Source organism: Corythoichthys intestinalis, chromosome 2 (assembly GCF_030265065.1).
Source record: "Corythoichthys intestinalis isolate RoL2023-P3 chromosome 2, ASM3026506v1, whole genome shotgun sequence".
Lineage (NCBI taxonomy): Eukaryota > Metazoa > Chordata > Actinopteri > Syngnathiformes > Syngnathidae > Corythoichthys > Corythoichthys intestinalis.
In genome coordinates, this window is record NC_080396.1 from 43,582,738 (window position 1) to 43,602,722 (window position 19,985).

General features: G+C 42.6%; 1 protein-coding gene across 1 annotated transcript; it reads right to left on the reverse strand.

Moving 5' to 3' along the window:
• Positions 1-18,956: 18,956 nt before the first annotated feature.
• hes2.1 (hes family bHLH transcription factor 2, tandem duplicate 1) lies at positions 18,957-19,767 on the reverse strand. Its single transcript, XM_057830321.1, has 3 exons — positions 19,678-19,767; positions 19,377-19,560; positions 18,957-19,291 (listed from the first exon to the last, which is right to left on the reverse strand). Exons 1-3 carry the CDS (start codon positions 19,765-19,767, stop codon positions 18,957-18,959), a joined length of 609 nt encoding a protein of 202 aa, XP_057686304.1.
• Positions 19,768-19,985: the final 218 nt, after the last annotated feature.

Consider the following 19,985-nt stretch of genomic DNA (forward strand, 5'->3'; position numbering starts at 1 on the left):
CAATTTACTTCTCGAGATGCGTCTTCGATAGATATAAGAAGAAATGTGTCTCTAACGGGCATTTGCTGCGGTTTATATCCAGGTCCACGGCGTCGGTACCCGTGCGTCACGGCAACGCCCCCAAGCCAACACCAAACAACAGGACTGGCCACTCATTCGACGACGACAAAAGGGGAAAAATCATCACGTTTATAGCCATCTGTCTTTTTCTTAAATCCTAGCGTAACAACTAAAAGTGCGTGTCTGCATTATGATATGCAAAAAATATATACATAATCCTTCATCCAGACGCCGCGCGTAAAACTTGTTTGTAGTCCCACGCAAACCAAAACCCTACACACCTATAAACATACATATATATGTATTTTAAACCGTTCTAAACAGAGAACGTGTTATATATTGATTATCATTGTTGCAGGGGGGATTACAGTGCAAAAAAAACACATGGTTGTTGCGTAATTACGCATAGAATTTCGGAACTTCTTACAAATCAGTAAACTAATCTCAATAACTATGGGAAAATAAGCAATTGTTTTGATAATATTTCATAAATATAATAAGAGGAACACAATAGTATGTCCATAATTGTGCTATGTTGTAGTTGTTTTTGTGTTTTTCTTGTACTATACGTTATAGGCATATTTCTTACTTTATATAAATTTATTTGCAAAAATATTTGATGCAGAGGTGTAACAAAGCTGTCTCGTATTCGGGCGAGGCTTGCGTGCATGCGTGGAAAAAAGGGGCTCCACAGACAGGCTGTCTCCTGCTCCAATCCAATCTGATCCACGCTACATCAAGTAACCCAAGCCACGCTATACTTCAAAATAACATCTGCTGGTAAATTTTGACAACAATAGTTTTGCATATGAGGTTTATGCAGTTCTAGCCGGAGGGGGCGAGGTCTCAATACCTGTGGGGTGTTTTTTGCGTCCTGCTGCCAACGCTGCACAGGGTGGCGGGAGCTGCGGCAAGGGAGGGGTATAGTGACATCAGACACACAAAGAAAAGACCAGACGTTATAAAATAAAGCCGAAAATAAATTTTTGTGCGTTAGAAATATTTCTGACATTGAATACTTTATTATTAACTTTTTTTCCCCTAGTTCTTTTCAAAGTTTGTTTGCTTACACTTGAACAGCCAAAACATAACGGTATGGAACAAAATTTAAAAGATTTATGATCAGGCATCAGATGCCACTGCACTCAGGGGAACCACGCGTGCTGCACGCGCCACGGTGACCAGATGGCTCTTTGCCCCCCTTCTAATCGACCCTCAGTCTCCCTCCTCTTAATCTATCCAGTCATCCCAACCTGTACGTCCTATAGCAACCATCCATTTGTTTCGCAACCATAATAAGGAGTTACAACAATTGTATTCCGTCTATCTTTTCTTAACGCGAATGACACATGATCCCCAAACCTTTTCAGCGTGGGTACCCCATCTGCATGTTTCTATAATGTGCAACTGAAACGGATTGTTATCACCCCAACACCCACTGTTTGGATGCTCCGTGTTACAATTGTCTTCTGGGTTTGCCCTATTTTGGCGTCTATGCAAGCAATCTTGTGATGGCTGCTTTTGCAAAGTGCATGTGCATCATATGCAAAGAACAAAAAGATGAATCTGTTTGCATATATGAACTGTTTCATCTGTAGGAAAAGAAAGAAAGAAAGAAAGAAAGAAAGAAAGAAAGAAAGAAAGAAAGAAAGAAAGAAAGAAAGAAAGAAAGAAAGAAAGAAAGAAAGAAAGAAAGAAAGAAAGAAAGAAAGAAAGAAAGAAAGAAAGAAAGAAAGAAAGGAAGAAAGGAAGGAAGAAAGGAAGGAAGGAAAAATTGAGTGAAAATAACAGGGAGAGAGATAAAGAAAGAAAGAGACAAACAGACAGACAGAATGAAAGACAGACAGAAAGAATGAAAGACAGAAAGAAAGAAAGAAAGAAAGAAAGAAAGAAAGAAAGAAAGAAAGAAAGAAAGAAAGAAAGAAAGAAAGAAAGAAAGAAAGAAAGAAAGAAAGAAAGAAAGAAAGAAAGAAAGAAAGAAAGAAAGAAAGAAAGAAAGAAAGAAAGAAAGAAAGACAGACAGAAAGAAAGACAGAGAAAGAAAGAAAGAAAGAAAGAAAGAAAGAAAGAAAGAAAGAAAGAAAGAAAGAAAGAAAGAAAGAAAGAAAGAAAGAAAGAAAGAAAGAAAGAAAGAAAGAAAGAAAGAAAAATTGAGTGAAAATAACAGGGGGAGAGATAAACAAAGAAAGAATGTATGAAAGACAGACAAACAGAAAGAATGAAAGACAGAAAGAAAGACAGAGAGACAGAAAGAACAAAGAACAAAAAGATGAATCTGTTTGCATATATGAACTGTTTCATCTGTAGGAAAAGAAAGAAAGAAAGAAAGAAAGAAAGAAAGAAAGAAAGAAAGAAAGAAAGAAAGAAAGAAAGAAAGAAAGAAAGAAAGAAAGAAAGAAAGAAAGAAAGAAAGAAAGAAAGAAAGAAAGAAAGAAAGAAAAGAAAGGAAAAAAAGAGACAGACAGAAAAAAGAAACAAAGAAGCAATACAAAGAGCAAAAGAGATACAAACAAAAATTAGCAAATTCTCGAACATTAATTAACAGAAAGAACACGAAACGAAAAATGAACTGAAGGGAAAAAAACACAAGAAAATGAACTTTTAAAAAAAGAAAAACAAACACGAAAAACAATAGGTTTTCAAAGTCAAAATTCCACATAATCAAGTGGTGTCAAATCTACGGCCTGTGGGCTGGAATCGACCCCAAAGGATTCGATACGGCTCACAAGGTTGTGCTGCCTGACAGGCACCTTGGAGCTCATTCATACTGTCCATACAAAATCACATATTTTAATTTGACCTTGGCGCCACAAAACCAGAGATTTGTGTGATCAAGTGTGTGCACTAGTGCACTTTGTTCACTTTCGTGCCCACAGTTACAGTCGTTCTTTCGCCCCCAGTGCTCGATGTCCTATCCATTTTGACTAGGAGGGGCAAATGAATGAACATTTAATTACCCACTCCTAGTCAAGACCTCAAACGTCGGCACTGGCAACCAGTGAGTTAACCTATTTGCCCAAAAATATACTAGTCCAGCCCACATGATCTCCAATGCTGCATTCGAGGAAGGTGGGAAATCGGAGTTACCAACCTCTGACCAGGAAAAATATAATTGGAACGCCACTCGAACTGGGAAGTCCTAGTCGTGAAGTCAGGAAAAAAAGTACCCCGAATTCACGACGTTGCTCAACAATATGGCGTTGGTCATCGAAAAGCAGATCGCCAATGGTGAAACATAAATTACATGATTATAAAAGTAGTTAATCAACACAACTACCCGTAACACTATACGATTTTTACTGAATTTACATGAGGATATGCTGCTATCTCTTTGCAAGAAGTTATCCGATGTATAAAAAGATATTCCTTTATTTATAGAATTGGAGTAAAGCCAATTATGTTAAATTAATTTTTTTCGAGATGCCATGTATTTTTTCTTACAAAATGAATTAACCTAAAGAATGTGTAGATGTTTTTTATATTGACTTTCGGCAAAGGATGTAACTAAAGAAGGCCGTTTACAGGGTGTGCTATTTACCTCAGCCGTAGTTTTTCCTCCACTATTTGATCGCTTACAAGAAGGCAGGTTTGCTGGAGGTCAAAATGTCAATTGATGGACAAAATAAAAACAAGCAACTGGACAAGTCCAGTCAGCCATCTTTTCTGTTTACATTCGCCTGGAACGCTTTGAGGTCGCAACTTGTACCATCCTAGTGGGATAAGTCTTATTTTCTACCTTCCTCGAATGCAGCATTTTTGCCATAAATGTGGCCCGCAAACCAAGTTTGACACCCTTGATCATAACTAGGGCTGAACAATATTGGAAAAAACTGACATTGCGACTTTTTGGGGGTTTGCGGTTGATTGCGATATTATATTGCGATAATAAAACTAGAAGAATTTGAATAGATATGTTTTGGATGACTTTGGTTGACTCACCATTACCTCATTGCATTAATATAATACCGTTTATTCCAGGCTAAGAGGGTTCATTTGTGAATGATAAAGATTGCTGTATATCAAAGGCAAATATGGGTAGTAACGCATTACATTTGAGTAACTTTTTGAGAAAAATGTGCTTTTATAAGTAGTTTTAGTAAGCCATACTTTTTATTTTACTTGAGTAGATTCGTGAAGAAGAAATGCTACCCGTACTCCGCTTCTTTGGGCTACACTAGAGTCGTTACATTTTTCCTCTGTATTCTACGTTTTTACTTTATTTTTGCCAGAGATGCAAAGAGAAAATTATGGAATCACTAGTCTCGGACGAGCACTCACTCAAACTTTTTATCATGTAGAACAAACTCAGATAATAAGCTTGAAAAAATAATGAATTAATTCAAAAGTGCAACTCTTTAGCATTTAGAAACACTACAAGAAATGAATAAAAAACATTGTGGTGGTCAGTAAATGTTACTTTTATAGAGTAAATGCAGGGAAATTTATATGGAATCACTCCATTCTGAGGAAAAAAACTATGGAATCATGAGAAACAAACAAAGAAATAATCAAAATACATCACCTTCTTGACTCTTGACACCTTGTCCAGTGCAGATTCTTGACTCTTGACATGGTGATGATGCTGGAACTTTGGTTTAGTGCTGTTCCAGTGAGATTTACAAAGATGACTGCATGAAGAAAACATAAAAATTCCCTCAGTCGTAGATGATATGGGGCTGCATGTCAGGCAAAGGCACTGGGGAGATGGCTGTGGTTTAATCTTTAATAAATGTACAAGTTTACATTGAAATTTTAGAAATTTTAAAATTAAAGATATGTTTGTCATTTTCCAAGATAACAATGCATCATGCCACCGAGCTAAAACTGTTAAAGCATTCCTTGGAGAAAGAATAATTCAGTCAATGTCGTGGCCTGCAAATAGCCCAGATCTCAACCCTATTGAAAACCTGTGGTGGAAATTGAAAAAAAAAAAGGTCCTTAGCAAGGCTCCAACCTGCAAGGATGATCTGGCAACTGCAATCAAAAGAGTTGGCACCAAATTGATGAAGAATACTCATCAAATCCATGCGTCAGAGACTGAAAGCTGTCATAAAAGCCAGAGGTGGTGCTACTAAATACTGGAGATGTGTTTTGATTGATATTTCTTTTTTTGTTTCTCATGATTTGATTTTTTTTTCCTCAGAATGGAGTGATTCTATATTTATTTCCCTGCACTTGCTTTATAAAAGTAACATTTACTGACCACCACAATGGTTTATATTCATTTCTTTTAGTGTTTCTGAATGCTATAGAGTTGCACTTTTGAACTAATTCATTATTTTTTCAAGCTTTTTATCTGAGTTTGTTCTACATGATAAAATGTCTGAGTGAGTAATTGTCCGAGACTGGTGATTCCATACTTTTTGCTAGGGGTTGTAGCTCCACCAGTTTCACCGATGAGACATCCATCCATTATCTTCCGCTTGGTCCGGGGTCGGGTCGCGGAGGCAGCAGCTTTAGCAGGGAAGTCGAGACTTCCCTCTCCCCAGCCACTTCACCCAGCTCCTCCGGCGGGATTCCAAGGCGTTCCCAGGCCAGCTGAGCGACATAGTCTCTCCAGCGTGTCCTGGGTCGACCCCGGGGCCTCCCGCCGGTAGGACATGCCCGGAACACCTCTCCAGGGAGCCGTCCAGGAGGCATCCGAACCAGATGCCCGAGCCACCTCAACTGGCTCCTCTCAACGCGGAGGAGTAGCGGCTCGACACCAAGCCCCTCCCGGATGACTGAGCTTCTCACCCTATCTCTAAGGGAGAGCCCGGACACCCTGCGGTGGAAACTCATATCGGCTTGTATCCGGGATCTTCTTTCGGTCACAACCCACAGCTCGTGACCATAGGTGAGGGCAGGAACGTAGATCGACTGATAAATCGAGAGCTTTGCCTTTCGGCTCAGCTCCTTCTTCACCACTACGGACCGGTGCAGAGTCCGCATCACTGCACATGCTGCACTGATCCGCCTGTCAATCTCCCGCTTCCTCCTACCCTCACTCGTGAACAAGACCCCAAGATACTTGAACTCCTCCACTTGGGGCAGGATCTCACCCCCGACCCCGGAGAGGGCATGCCACCCTTTTCCGGCTGAGGACCATGGTCTCGGATTTGGAGGTGCTGATCTTCATCCCAACTGCTTCACACTCGGCTGCGAACCGCCCCAGTGAGAGTTGGAGGTCACGGCTTGATGAAGCCAACAGCACCACATCATCTGCAAAAAGCAGAGATGAAATGCTGAGGCCACCAAACCAGACACCCTCAACGCTTAGGCTGCGCCTAGAAATTCTGTCCATAAGAATTATGAACAGAATCGGTGACAAAGGGCAGCCTTGGCGGAGTCCAATCCTCACTGGGAACGAATTCGACTTACTGCCGGCAATGCGGACCAGACTCTGACACCAGTCGTATAGGGACCGAACAGCCCTTACCAAGGGGCTCGGTACCCCGTACTCCCGGACCACCCTCCACAGGACTCCCCTAGGCACACGGTCGAACGCCTTCTCCAAATCCACAAAACACATGTAGACTGGTTGGGCGAACTCCCATGCACCCTCGAGGACCCTGCCGAGGGTGTAGAGCTGGTCCACTGTTCCACGGCCGGGACGAAAACCACACTGCTCCTCCTGAATCCGAAATTCAACTTCCCGACGGACCCTCCTCTCCAGCACCCCTGAATGGACTACCGGGGAGGCTGAGGAGTGTGATCCCTCTATAATTGGAACACACCCTCCGGTCCCCCTTTTTAAAAAGGGGGGACCACCACCCCGGTCTGCCAATCCAGAGGCACTGTCCCCGATGTCCACGCGATGTTGTAGAGGTATGTCAGCCATGACAGCCCTACAACATCCAGAGCCTTTAGGAACTCCGGGCAGATCTCATCTACCCCCGGGGCCTCGCCACCGAGGAGCTTACCAACCGCCTCAGTGACTTCAACCCCAGAGATTGAAGAGCCCACCTCAGAGTCCCCTGACTCTGCTTCTTCAAAGGAAGGCGTGTCGGTGGAGTTGAGGAGGACTTCGAAGTATTCTCCCCACCGACTCATGACGTCCCGAGTCGAGGTCAACAGTACACCATCTTCACTATACACAGTGTTAATGGTGCACTGCTTTCCTCTCCTCAGACGCGGATGGTGGACCAGAATTTCCTCAAAGCTGTCCGGAAGTTGTTTTCCATGGCCTCGCCGAACTCCTCCCATGTCCAAGTTTTTGCCTCGGCGACAGCCGAAGCCACAGTCCGCTTGGCCAGCCGGTACCTGTCAGCTGCCTCCGGAGTCCCACAGGCCAAAAGGGCCCAATAGGCCTCCTTCTTCAGCTTGACGGCATCCCTTACCGCTGGTGTCCACCAGCGGGTTCGGGGATTGCCGCCACTACAGGCACCAACCACCTTACGGCCACAGCTCCGATCGGCCGCCTCAACAATGGAGGTGCGGAACATGGCCCACTCGGACTCAATGTCCCTCACCTCCCCCGGGACAAGGGAGAAGTTCTGCCGGAGGTGGGTGTTGAAACTCTTTCTGACAGGGGATTCCGCCAGACGTTCCCAGCAGACCCTCACAATACGTTTGGGCCTGCCAGGTCTGGCCAGCAACTTCCCCCGCCATCAGAGCCAACACACCACCAGGTGGTGATCAGTTGACAGCTCCACCCCTCTCTTCACCCAAGTGTCCAAAACATGTGGCCGCAAGTCTGATGACACGATTACAAAGTCGATCATTGAACTGCGGCCTAGGGTGTCCTGGTGCCAAGTGCACATATGGACACCCCTATATTTGAACATGGTGTTCGTTATAGACAAACCGTGACGAGCACAGAAGTCCAATAACAGAACACCACTTGGGTTCTGATCGGGGGGGGGGCCGTTCCTCCCAATCACGCCCCTCCAGGTCTCACTGTCATTGCCCACATGAGCGTTGAAGTCCCCCAGTAGAACGAGGGAGTCCCCAGAGGGGGCGCTCTCCAGCACACCCTCCAAGGACTCCAAAAAGGGTGGGTATTCTGAGCTGCTGTTCGGTGCATAAGCGCAAACAACAGTCAGAACCCGTCCCCCCACCCGAAGGCGGAGGGAGGCTACCGTCTCGTCTACCGGGGTAAACCCCAACGTACAGGCACCAAGCCGGGGGGCAATAAGTATGCCCACACCTGCTCAGCGCCTCTCACCGTGGGCAACTCCAGAGTGGAAGAGAGTCCAACCCCTCTCGAGAGGATTGGTACCAGAACCCAAGCTGTGTGTGGAGGACAGTCCGACTAGATATAGTTGGAATTTCTCTGCCTCACCCACCAGCTCAGGCTCCTTCCCTGCCAGAGAGGTGACATTCCATGTCCCAAGAGTTAGCTTCTGCAGCTGGGGGTTGGACCGCCAAGGCCCCCGCCTTTGGCTGCCGCCCAACTGTCCCGCACCCGACCCCTTTGGCCCCTCCCACAGGTGGTGAGCCCATGGGAAGGGGAACCACATGTTGCCTTTTCGGGCTGTGCCCGGCCGGGCCCCATGGGGTCAGGCCCAGCCACCAGACGCTTGCCTTCGAGCCCCACCTCCAGGCCTGGCTCCAGAGGGGGGCCCCAGTAACCCGCGTACGGGCAAAGGAAACTGGAGTTCATTTATTTTTCTCATCATAAGGGGTCATTTTGAGCCATGCTTAGTCTGGCCCCTCACCTAGGACCTGTTTGCCATGGGTGACCCTGCCAGGGGCTTAAAGCCCCAGACAACATAGCTCCTAGGATCATTGGGACACGGAAACCCCTCCACCACGATAAGGTGATGACTCACGGAGGAGACATCACAACAATAACCACATGACTCCATTATACTAAACAGACTCAAGTTTGCTGTTACTCTATCACGCCAGCCTGTTCAACATGTCTTGTTTAAAGCACCATAGAAATTTAAGTAAAAAAATCAAACATCGTAAGCAGTTACTCACAATTTTACTCATGACTTGAGTATTCTTTTCACCAATTGTACTTGAGTACATTTTTTGGATGACTACTTTTACTTGAGTAAAATTACTTTGAAGTAATGCTACTCTTTCTTGAGTAAAATTTTTGTTGCTACTCTACCCATCTCTAAAAAGAGGGATTGAGGACACCATGTCCCTGCACACTTGCTGCTTTTATGAAGCAAAAAATAAAAACAAAAACAAAAAGAAAACAATTGCACTTCCTGCAACGGGACTATAGTATTGCGCATGCGCACATTGCGATGGCGATGTTTAAACAATAAATTGTGCAGGCCTAATCATAACACATACAGTCCAGTAAGATTACAATGCTTTAAAATAATTTGCCAAAACCTAGATGATGATGTAATGTTTTAGGAAAGTTCTAATGGGATTATTGACAAAATTTAAATGAATTAGACACACAACTGTGAATGCATTTAAAGGCCCAGCTGAAACACTTTGCTTTGCATAACATCACAGGAAAGATAATACCGTATTTTTCGGACTATAAGTCGCAGTTTTTTTCACAGTTTGGCTAGGGGTGCGATTTATACTCTGGAGCAACTTATGTGAGAAATTATAAACACATTATTATATTATTTCACATGTTATTTTGGTGTTTTGGAGTGACACTGATGGTTTGGTATACTTGTTAGCATGTTCTTTATGCTATATTTATCTGAATAACTCTTAATAGCTACGTTATGTTAAAATACCGGCCACATTCGCATTTCGTTGTTCATGCATCATGTAACATTATCATACTGTACACTTATTCAGCATGTTGTTCTCTATTGTATTTTTATTTTAAATTGCCATTCAAGATGACATATATGTCCTATGTGTTGGATTTTATCAAGTAAATTTCCCCCCAAAATGCGACTTATACTCAGGTGCGACTTATATATGTTTTTTTTCCTCTTCGTTGGGCATTTTATGGCTGGTGCGACTTATACTCAGGTGCGACTTATTGTCCGAAAAATACGGTATACAAATAACAAATGTTGATGAGTGCAATAGACAGACTATTTCGTGAGGTGGAAGATTAAATGATCCATTTAACAAGATGCAACCGAATGTAAAGGATGATCCAGCGCATGGTCTGTCAATACTTGATTGTCACATGCAAGCTGCAAAAAAAAAAAAAAAAAAAAAATGTTTTTAAGTACTACGATTCGGGAGGCATTCAATGGAGCAAATCGACTGGATCCGAAATTGTATGGTGTATGATGACATAATTTTAAAATAGGACACATGGACAATTTATCATGTGTCCTGTAAAAAAATTGGCCGAGGTATCAGCAATAGAATTCTAATTTGCACAAGTTTGGTTCATCCTTAAGTGGAATATGCCTACAATCCATGTGAGAGTAAAAACTCTGGCTCAGTCAGTTCTGTTACGAGGAAAAGTTAGATTGCATTTCTGAGAAGGTCCCATCACCACGATGCAAAGACAAGCACTTTAAGAGGCACACTTGCTGCACGCGCCCCTTGCTATCCCGCTGGGATGGAGAGATTAATGGAGGGTAAAGGAGTGGAGGGGGTTTGAGTTTTTTCTAGGGGGGGTTGTATAGCAGGGTCCCACCTCTCCTCCCATTCAACATCGTCAGTTAGAGTCCCTTTTGTCTTTTCAAGTAAATTGAGCGTCTGTAACCCATCTGTGCAGGCTGGATAACAGGGAGCCTTTGTCTATCAAGGTCCCAGCACTTCACAGGAATTAAGAGTCACATGAATGCTGCAGGTTTTGGGATCATGGAGGGGGAGAGGAGGTTGATTTTTGTCAGTCTTGCTGGTTTTGTGTCCCTTGTGTTGTCTACAAAGCTAACCCCGGTCGTTAAATAATGAATAAGGAATGATAAACGAGAAACCGATCAATTAAATTTCAGATTTAACTAAATAAGAAAATCTCTGGGTGTGTAATTTGAATATTATGATTCTAATGTACCTTAAAAATAAGTGTTGTACTGTATATAAAAGGTTAATAGCACAACACAACACATGTATGCAGGTACAGCCTGAATGTCACAGGTTAAAAAACATGATTGCACAACAGACTAAAAAGATAAACAACCATCAAATAGTACTAGTTAACCAGCAGAAACTTCTTTGCTTGTTTGTTAAAAAATATATACTAGTACAGTATATGTCCTTTTGCCCATATAAAATGTTAATTATATAACCTTACATAATCTTTTATTAAGTATAAAGAGATACCTTGGTCAGTGATTAATTGTAATTTTTCTGTGAGACAACAAAATGTCTGGTTAAAACTGCATGCAAGTATTTATTCTTTTGTACCTTCACTATACCCTTCAATGTTAAAGGTTAACATTTTTTTAACGATTGGGTATTTGGAACAATTCAACAAGGATTTAAAAAAAAAAAAATGTTCATCTTGAAGACATTCGGTGTGTAAAGTAGAAGGTGATGTAGCAAAAAAGTAAACCAAATTGCCAATTTGGAAACTGAGTAAGATTTTTTTTTTTCCTGAAGATTAGGCTTGGTGCACACTGAACGATGCAATCAAATCCTGGACTGTAATACAGTGTTCTGAGTTTGACTGCTGTTTTCATGAATGATGAATCAACTGGCAACATCAAAATGTACATCGCATTTGTGCAGTGTAGCAACCAAAGATGTGCCGATACCGATACGAGTATCGGCAGGGGTGGCTGACAAAGAGGGCACCGATACCATTTACCGGTCCACTTGACCGCAGCCTTTTTTTCTCCTGAAGCTCACTACACTCTCTGTTGTATGATGACACGTGATCACTTTGCATGCCAAGCACCTATCGCTATTGGCCTGCTCTAGACGAATGAGAGCTTTTTCATATGTAGGAAAAAATAAACTACGAGAAGAAAATGTCGGCGGTCTGGAAATATTTCAGTTTATAATCTCCATCGAGTACGATGGGAGCATGCAAGATTTGCGGCCTGAAAGTTTCGAGAGGTGGAGTTAAATCGGCCAGTTTCCATACCTCGAACCTGATAAAACATTTGAAGACAAAACGTGAACGAACACAAAGAGTTTGAGGCTACAACAGCAGCAACTGCTAACAAGAGAAAGGGGGCTGGACATACAGTATACTGTATATGTTTCAAACAAAGTAGTAATGGTATGGCATCGGTATCGGCTGATACTGCACAGCCAGGTATCAGTATCGGGGCCAAAAAAATGGTATCAGTGCAACACTAGTAGCAACCAGCCAATCGACTTTAACACACTCTTAATATAGTTTCCATGGTTTGGACGAGCAGCCAGCCGCCAAGAATTTCAGTAGAGTGCATATAAAATACATTTATTATGCTTCTAATTTCATATGTACCAGATGAAATATCAAGTTTGTGACCAAAATGTACATGAGGGTACACTGTACATTCAAGTGAATTGGAGTGAGCGAACCAGGTCTTTCAATACATTGCACTTTTCTTTAATGGGCGACCTCGGATAAGTGGGAGAAGATGGATGGATGGATGGATGGATGGATGGATGGATGGATGGATGGATGGATGGATGGATGGATGGATGGATGGATGGATGGATGGATGGATGGATGGATGGATGGATGGATGGATGGATGGATGGATGGATGGATGGATGGACAAAGTGAGTGACCTCTTGAGCCTGCCCCTGGACTGTGTAATAAAAATTGATAGATTATAGCTTCTTGTATGTTAGAACTCAAAAGCCCCTATTGCTTTGAAATTCACCTTGCAGGGCATCTGTTATTCAAATTGTTCTCGTTGAAAGTAGCAGACATTGTTTTGCTGTGATGTTCTTGTCCAGGGGTCAGCAACCTTTTTGGTGTGGAGTGCCAATTTTAAATTTTCTTGTCAATCAGTGTGCCGCACCGAGATTAATGACGCATATCCGAATTTTTATATCCAACAGAGCTGTAATTTTTACTCCACAGAAAACAACATGGACATACATTGAAATCGAATAACTACCAATATTATCTATCAATTAACTAAAATATAAATGCATATTGTATAGAATATCAAAACTTGAAAATAAGTGGCTGTGTCCCCCACTGGTTTTTGCTTTGTGAATGAAAGTCTCCAGCAAAAAGCCATCCAACGCGTCACTGTGTTTTTTTACACATCGCCACCTCTCCGAAGTAAGCACTGGACGAATCGACGACAACCAGCCACGTTAATTGCCGGTCCACGCCACACTACGGTGCGGAGATGAAAGCACCGCAATGGTGTACTGCAAGCAACACGTCACTTCCGGTCATTAATATTCATGACGTTAGCTACTGTTTCTAAGGGAGGAGACACCACCGTTTTTCCCCAATAGGAAATGAACGGAAATCGTGTACGAAGGAGATGTTTACAAAGCTAAACCTACCAATTCTTTCCAAAAATGATGTCCCTGGTGCCAAATTCACTTGCAAAGATGTGGAAGCACATAAAAATGTTCAGTTAAAGAGATGGCTTGGGTGTCGAGGGCTGAAAAAGATGAAAAAAACGAGCCGACCTTAGCATAACCTTAGCTTTTTTTACCGACACCTTTTTATTACGCGACTGACAATGACATTGAAACAGGTGTGAATACAGGAAAGAGCGGATATTTTATTGGCATTTATTCCTTGTTCCATTCGCTGACTGCACCTGTGCATTTGCATAGAGACTGCACACTTTGTTCACTATACACAGGTATGGTTGGGTCTAGCAGCTCTCGATTAAACCCTGGATGTAGATTTGTTTTGGGTGCGTTAAAGCTCTTGTATTCATGTTTGTAATACAGACTTTGTATGGCAGCAAAACCAGTGGCCGGGTGCTGGCAACTCATCAAAATTAATTGTTGAGCATGAAACACTGAACGATAGTTTACTAATTTTTCCCCATGGCTCTCAATGTGTGACAGGCTTAAGTCAAAGCGATACACTTCCAAGCTATCATGCAAATTTATATATTTTTCACTGTTTTGTCTAAATAATAAAAGCAAATGACAATCATACCAAATCACCTTCTACTGTTTTATACAGTGGCAGCAGCTTCAGTAGGACAGCCCAGACATCGCTCTCCCTGGAAAAGTATCCAGGGGGCATCCTAATCAGGATGGTCACAACCCACAGTTCATAACCCTAAGTGAGGTAAGGAAATTGTAAATAGAGAGCCTAGCCTTTTAGCTCAGCTCCTTCTTTACCGAGACAAACCGATACAAAATCCACATCACTGCAGATGCAGCAGCGATCCGCCTGATACACTCACGTTCCATTCTTCCCTTACTCGTGGACAAGACCCCAAAATTCTTCAACTCCTCCAACCGGGGAAGGACCTCATCCCTGACAGTCTGCCAATCTAGAAGCACCGTCCCCAATGTCCACATGCTGTTGCAGAGGCATGTCAGCCAAGACAACCCCAAAACATCCAGAGCCTTTGGGAACTCAGAGGCAAATCTTGCCTTGCCACTAAGGAGCTTTTTAACCACCTCAATCACATCAATCCCAGAGATTAGAAAGCCCGCCTCAGAGTCCCTAGAGTCTGCATCCTTATTAGAAGGTGTAAATGTCAAGTTGAGGAAGTCTTTGAATTTTTCAGCCCACTGACTCACAACATCCTGAGTCAAGGTCAGTAGCACCCCATCTCCACTATGTACAGTGTTGATGGTGCACTCCTGTGACGTCAGGCGATGGACCCGAATTTTTTCGAAGCCATCTGGAAATCGATCTGCATGGCCTCGCCAAACTCCTCCCATGCCTTGATTTTTGTCTGAGTGACTACCAGCTGGTACCCATCAGCTGCCTTTGAAGTCCCTCAGGCCAAAAAGGTCCAATAGGGCTTCTTCATCTTGACGGCAATCCTTACTGCCAGTCTCCACCAACGAGTTCTGGGATTGCCGCCACGAGAGGCAACGGCCACTTTATGGCCACAGCTCTGATCGGCCACTTCAGTATTGAAGGTATAGAATATGGTGCACTTTGACTCAAGGCCCCCGTCTGTCCCCAGACATGGGCAAAGCTCTGCCAGGGGTGGAAGTCGAAGCTCTTCTCTCACGGGACTCTACCAGGTGTTCCCAGCAGACCCTTGCAAAACATTTGGGTCTGACGGGCTAGACCAGCATCTTTCCTCACCATCGGAGCCAACTCACCACCGCGTTTTTTTTTTGTTTTTTGTTTTTTTTTTTTGCAGGATCTGATTCCCGAAAGGTTCTGATGGACAGAGTAGTCGATCTGTTGAAACTATTTTAGTTATTGATTTACTTCTGTGTTTCTTGTTGTCCTGCTGAAAAATTCATTTTCTGGTAGGCTTCAATATGCAGACAGGCGGTATAAAAATGTCTTGCAAATTGTTTTAAAAAACTTTTTTTTCTAATCATCGCATAGCTCCCAGCTCTCTGAAAGTAAAGTATTCCCGAACCACGATCAATCAACCCTATCACACAGTTATACTAGGTTTGTTGATAGTGTATGGTGCCTTTTCCCCCCAGGGTTATGTTCATATCCTAACCTGGTCATGGTCCTGGGTTGCTGGAGTCTATTCCAGCTAACCTTAGGCAAAAGGCTCACTACAGCTAAACTTATCAGTAGGCTTTTGTGACTCTTTCTTCTCATTCAATTCATCGTTGATGATTCTTGATTATAGTTTTTTGTTTGTTTGTTTGTTTCATTTTGTTCACATGAGCAGTGTTGTAAACGAAAATATTTTGTCAATTAACCATATTTTCATGACGATAACGAGCTAAAAACCTGTCTCTGGACACTAAAACATAACGAGACGAATGCCAATTTTCTTCTGACAAGAACGAAAACACGCCATAGTTTCTGTCACATGTTCACAATGTGTGATATTTTTGTCTGTATTTGGCATGCATCGTAGCAGTGTGTCGTTGTGTCACTCATGTGTAAATGCTACAATATGTGTTCGTCCATCAATGTTCATTTGAAATAGTTGGAAACCCTTTGTTTTTTCATTCACTGGCCATGCCGCTTATCGTCACGAGGGTTGTGGAGGTGCTGGAGCCTGTCCCATCTAACTATGGGCAGGAGGCGGGGTATACCCTGAATTGGTTGCCAGCCAATTGCAGGGCACATAGTTTGAAACCTTTATTTATTTATTTATTTTTGGAGTAAAACTTTTGAATTATACTGATGAAAACATTAACTAAACGTCCATTAGAAATAGACAACATTAGTTTTCGTCAACAAAAACCTGACGAAGACAAACACATTTTGAAACGACTCAAATATGACAAAGACTCAAGGGTATAGCTTTGGTCTCAATATGGGTAGGGACGATAACATGCATGTACACTTTTTGACAAGGATGCACTAAAGGACCCAAATGCTCGACAGTTCAATCCAAACAAAGATTTATTTTCCAGTTCATAAAGTTCAAAAAGGGAAGATAACAAAAATTCACAGCAACGGCTGGACATTAATCAACAAAAATTCACAGCAACAGCTGGATATTAATCAACAAAAATTCACAGCAACAGCTGGACCTCAAACAACTGAGTATCGTTCACTAGAAACAAAAAGGCATTGGTTCAAAAACATGAATCGTTCTCAAAAAAGGGGCTTACACAAGGACGTGGCGTAGGACGTGGCAGGATAGCAGACAAACCGACACTGGGTAAGTTTGGAAGCAGGCTATTTATACAGAGGATGACAGGTGGACGCGATCAGCCTGATTGGCAAGGGCAGGAAGTAAAGTTAACTCTAGGAGGCATGCCAGTACCAAAATAAAAGAATGACATGAATCAACACAAAACATTAACAAGACTTCCGAGACGTGACACTTTTTGCTCATGATGGGACATTAATAAGACCAAACAGATTTGGTGAACAGGGGTCAGGGCTACATTTCTCACAAATATGAACCTAATTAATTGATATGCTATTTTAGGGGTGAATTACTTCGATCACGATCGACCTGCCGATTGCAACGCTAGTGTGGTTAGCTCGCGGCAAAAAATAAAAAAAATTTTATTTTTTTTTTACATTGTTAATAATGATTATGTTGTGAGGTTATGCAGCACCCCTCTCTCTCTAAGCAGCTTCTTGCTCACGTTTTTCTAGTTCTTTAGTTTCGAGCAGAGTTCACCACATTTCTTACAGTTTAATTAATGTTAACAGTAAAAACCCACACAGAAGGACACTTCTCTCAAACAGCTTCCTACTCGAGTTTTGCATGTTAGCAAGTTCACAGTTTTTTATGCTAACTCTGATGCAGGTCCGACCTACAGTAGCAAAATTAGTGGTGTGTTTCCCACCTCCACAAAATTGGTGTCTTTTTAAATTACTTACAGTGGCTGATGTTATCTGAAAAAAAATTCCGATATCCCCTCCTTCGAAGGGGGCGGAGGTGGCAACATGTTGTTGACATGTATTTCTGTCTGGGCTGTGTGAGTGTGAGCGTGCATGAGTGTGTCAAGGGTGGGTCAAGTCATCAGCCAATCAAAAGTGTGTTCGAGGAGGGGTAAAAATGGACTGGCGCATTCAGCAAGTGAAAAGGGGTAAATGTTAAGTTTCAACATAATGAAAAAAATTCACTTAATAATGGTAGGGTCAAATCTATCCTTAAAGCATATGGGAAGACAATCTAAAATGACCTATGTAACTGAACTCATTATATAATGCATATATAGTTGCTTAAAAGTTGGTGGGGACAATTTGAGCATCCTGAAAAGTTAGTATAGTGTTACTGTATGTCCCTACCTATGCAAACCAACGCCCTTGCAAAGACTACTAAGTATTATCGTCCAAACGACTAAGACTGAGACAAAAATGAAAAGGGCTGCCAAAAACAACACCGCACATGAGTAAATGCCTTTTGAGAATAGAAAACACAAACAATGTGGGTTTTTTTCCACCTTCAGTACAGCATGGCAGCTATTGGGAGCACTTCTATACTTCATTCACATGTACATTTTTACCATTTCCTTGGTGTATACTGCTTCGGATTGTGTGAAATTTGTTTAAGCAGGCTGAGCTTGCATAGTAATGCAACTTGGATAAAGATTTCATTGCATGACCAAACTACACAGAAGACCAAGCAATTACAAAGGGTTCGCTTTTGTGCAACTGCGCATGAAGTAATTAACATAGTCTGAACAGGGTTAGTCTTTACATATGTGTAAATTTTACCCAGTGTTCAAGAGCATCGTATCCTGAAAATGGTTCAAAATAGCCCTGATGTCCAGTATTATACTCATTGGATTTTAAATTTAATAATAAAGAAATATCTAAATTTAAATACATATATACAATATTAATACAAAAATGTTCCAACAATATGTTTGTTTATGTATAACACATTAGTATACCAATATCATAAAAACCTTATGTGAAAATTGATGACATGTTTGTAACATGCTCCAGTGTGTTTTGGGGGCTGTGCATGTCCAGCCATGCATCTCAGTGCTTCTTCCCACCAATTTGGCGGCAAGCATGCAGAGAGGCGCCTAATGCAGCAACAATAGAGCAGCTGCTCTTGCCATCAATAGTCTCAAGCTGACCTGTGGCTTTATGAATTTGCCGCCTTTTCCTAACCCCTATATCTCACTCATTATCCTCATTTTATGACATCATGGAAAGAAAATTCAACAAAACACTTGTTGTGTTTTAATGCATTTATTGACTTTTGTTTCCTGTGACATAAAATTCCACAGATCACATTTTTTTGTGTGACTTTCATCATATTTATTTAACACATAGTGTTTACAAACTATTCTTTGCACAGACCAAAATACTTTGAAGTCCATAGTGCAAACCTCAAACTCTGAGTAACCCTTGGGGTTTTACAAAAGTGTTGTCTACAACCCATGCCTTTGAAACCCCAAAGAGGATTGCAATAATAATACGCTAACAGACTATACAGCTTCTTTGGGGTCTGTGCAGGATTTTACGCAAATGAAACAATTGCTGGTTTACAGTAATTATGCAGCGACTCTTACATCATGCGTTATAAGTGGCTCGTCATGAAATAAATAATGCATCGACTAAGTGTTCATTGACTCTACCAGGGCCTCCACATGTCAGCACTGACAGCAGGCGGGACCTGTTGCGCAGCGCTATGGCTTTGAGCCACCGGCAGAGGAGGCTGAGGCTGGCTGTCGGCCCTGGATTTGAAGTTGGATTTGAGGCTCAGCAGCCTCTGCTGGATGTGCGGGAATGCCCTGGAGGTTTGGGCGCAGCAGTTGAGGCAGGACGGGGTGACTGGTGCGGACATGGAGCGCTGCACAAAAGCACTGACTCGCTGACACGCGTCTTGGTCAAGGCTGGTTTGAGGGAGAAGAGCCGAGACCCGCTCAAGACACGCCTTATAGCCTTCTCGGTAACTTTCTGCAGGTTCTGAATGGAAAGAAAAAACATTAGATTGCACGTTTGCGCAAAATGCGCACTTTTACGATCATTATAATTCGCCACATATGCTCACCTTTTGCAGGCGACGTTGGAAGATCTCTGAGAAAACGGACGGTCATTTCCAGAATGTCCGCTTTCTCCAGTTTGTTGTAGCGCGCGTTGTCTTTTCCAACCAGAGGAAGAATGAGACTCTTCAAATGGCTCAGACTATCATTAATGCGAGCACGCCTTCTCTTCTCCAACAGTGGTTTGAGAGTCTGAAAGAAGTGACGGAGGAAATGTGTTATAAAATCGCATTGGTGTCTCAAAATTATAATGAAGAACAAAAAAAAATTCATTGAAATGTAAGAAATGTTTTGTTTAATTCTCCTTACCTTTCTAAGTTCGTGGGCTTGTTTCCTCTGAGCCACTGTGGACCGGACAGTGAGAGACTGGCTGGCGTCGGAAGTGATGCTGGGACTCATATTGTGGGGGGCTTGTGCTTGTGAGAGATGTTCGAAATCGAAGCTGAAATGTACTGCGAGGCCGTGCAGTCTCCTATTTATGTGGCCCCGGCGCGTCACAGGGGCGGGAACATAAGCCGCTGCATGCGGGCTCTGAATAGGGAGGAGGGGGCAGGCTGGGGGTTCAAGTCCCTTGGGTAATGAATTCATGATATGCGCTCCTCTTGGGCCATCTGTCC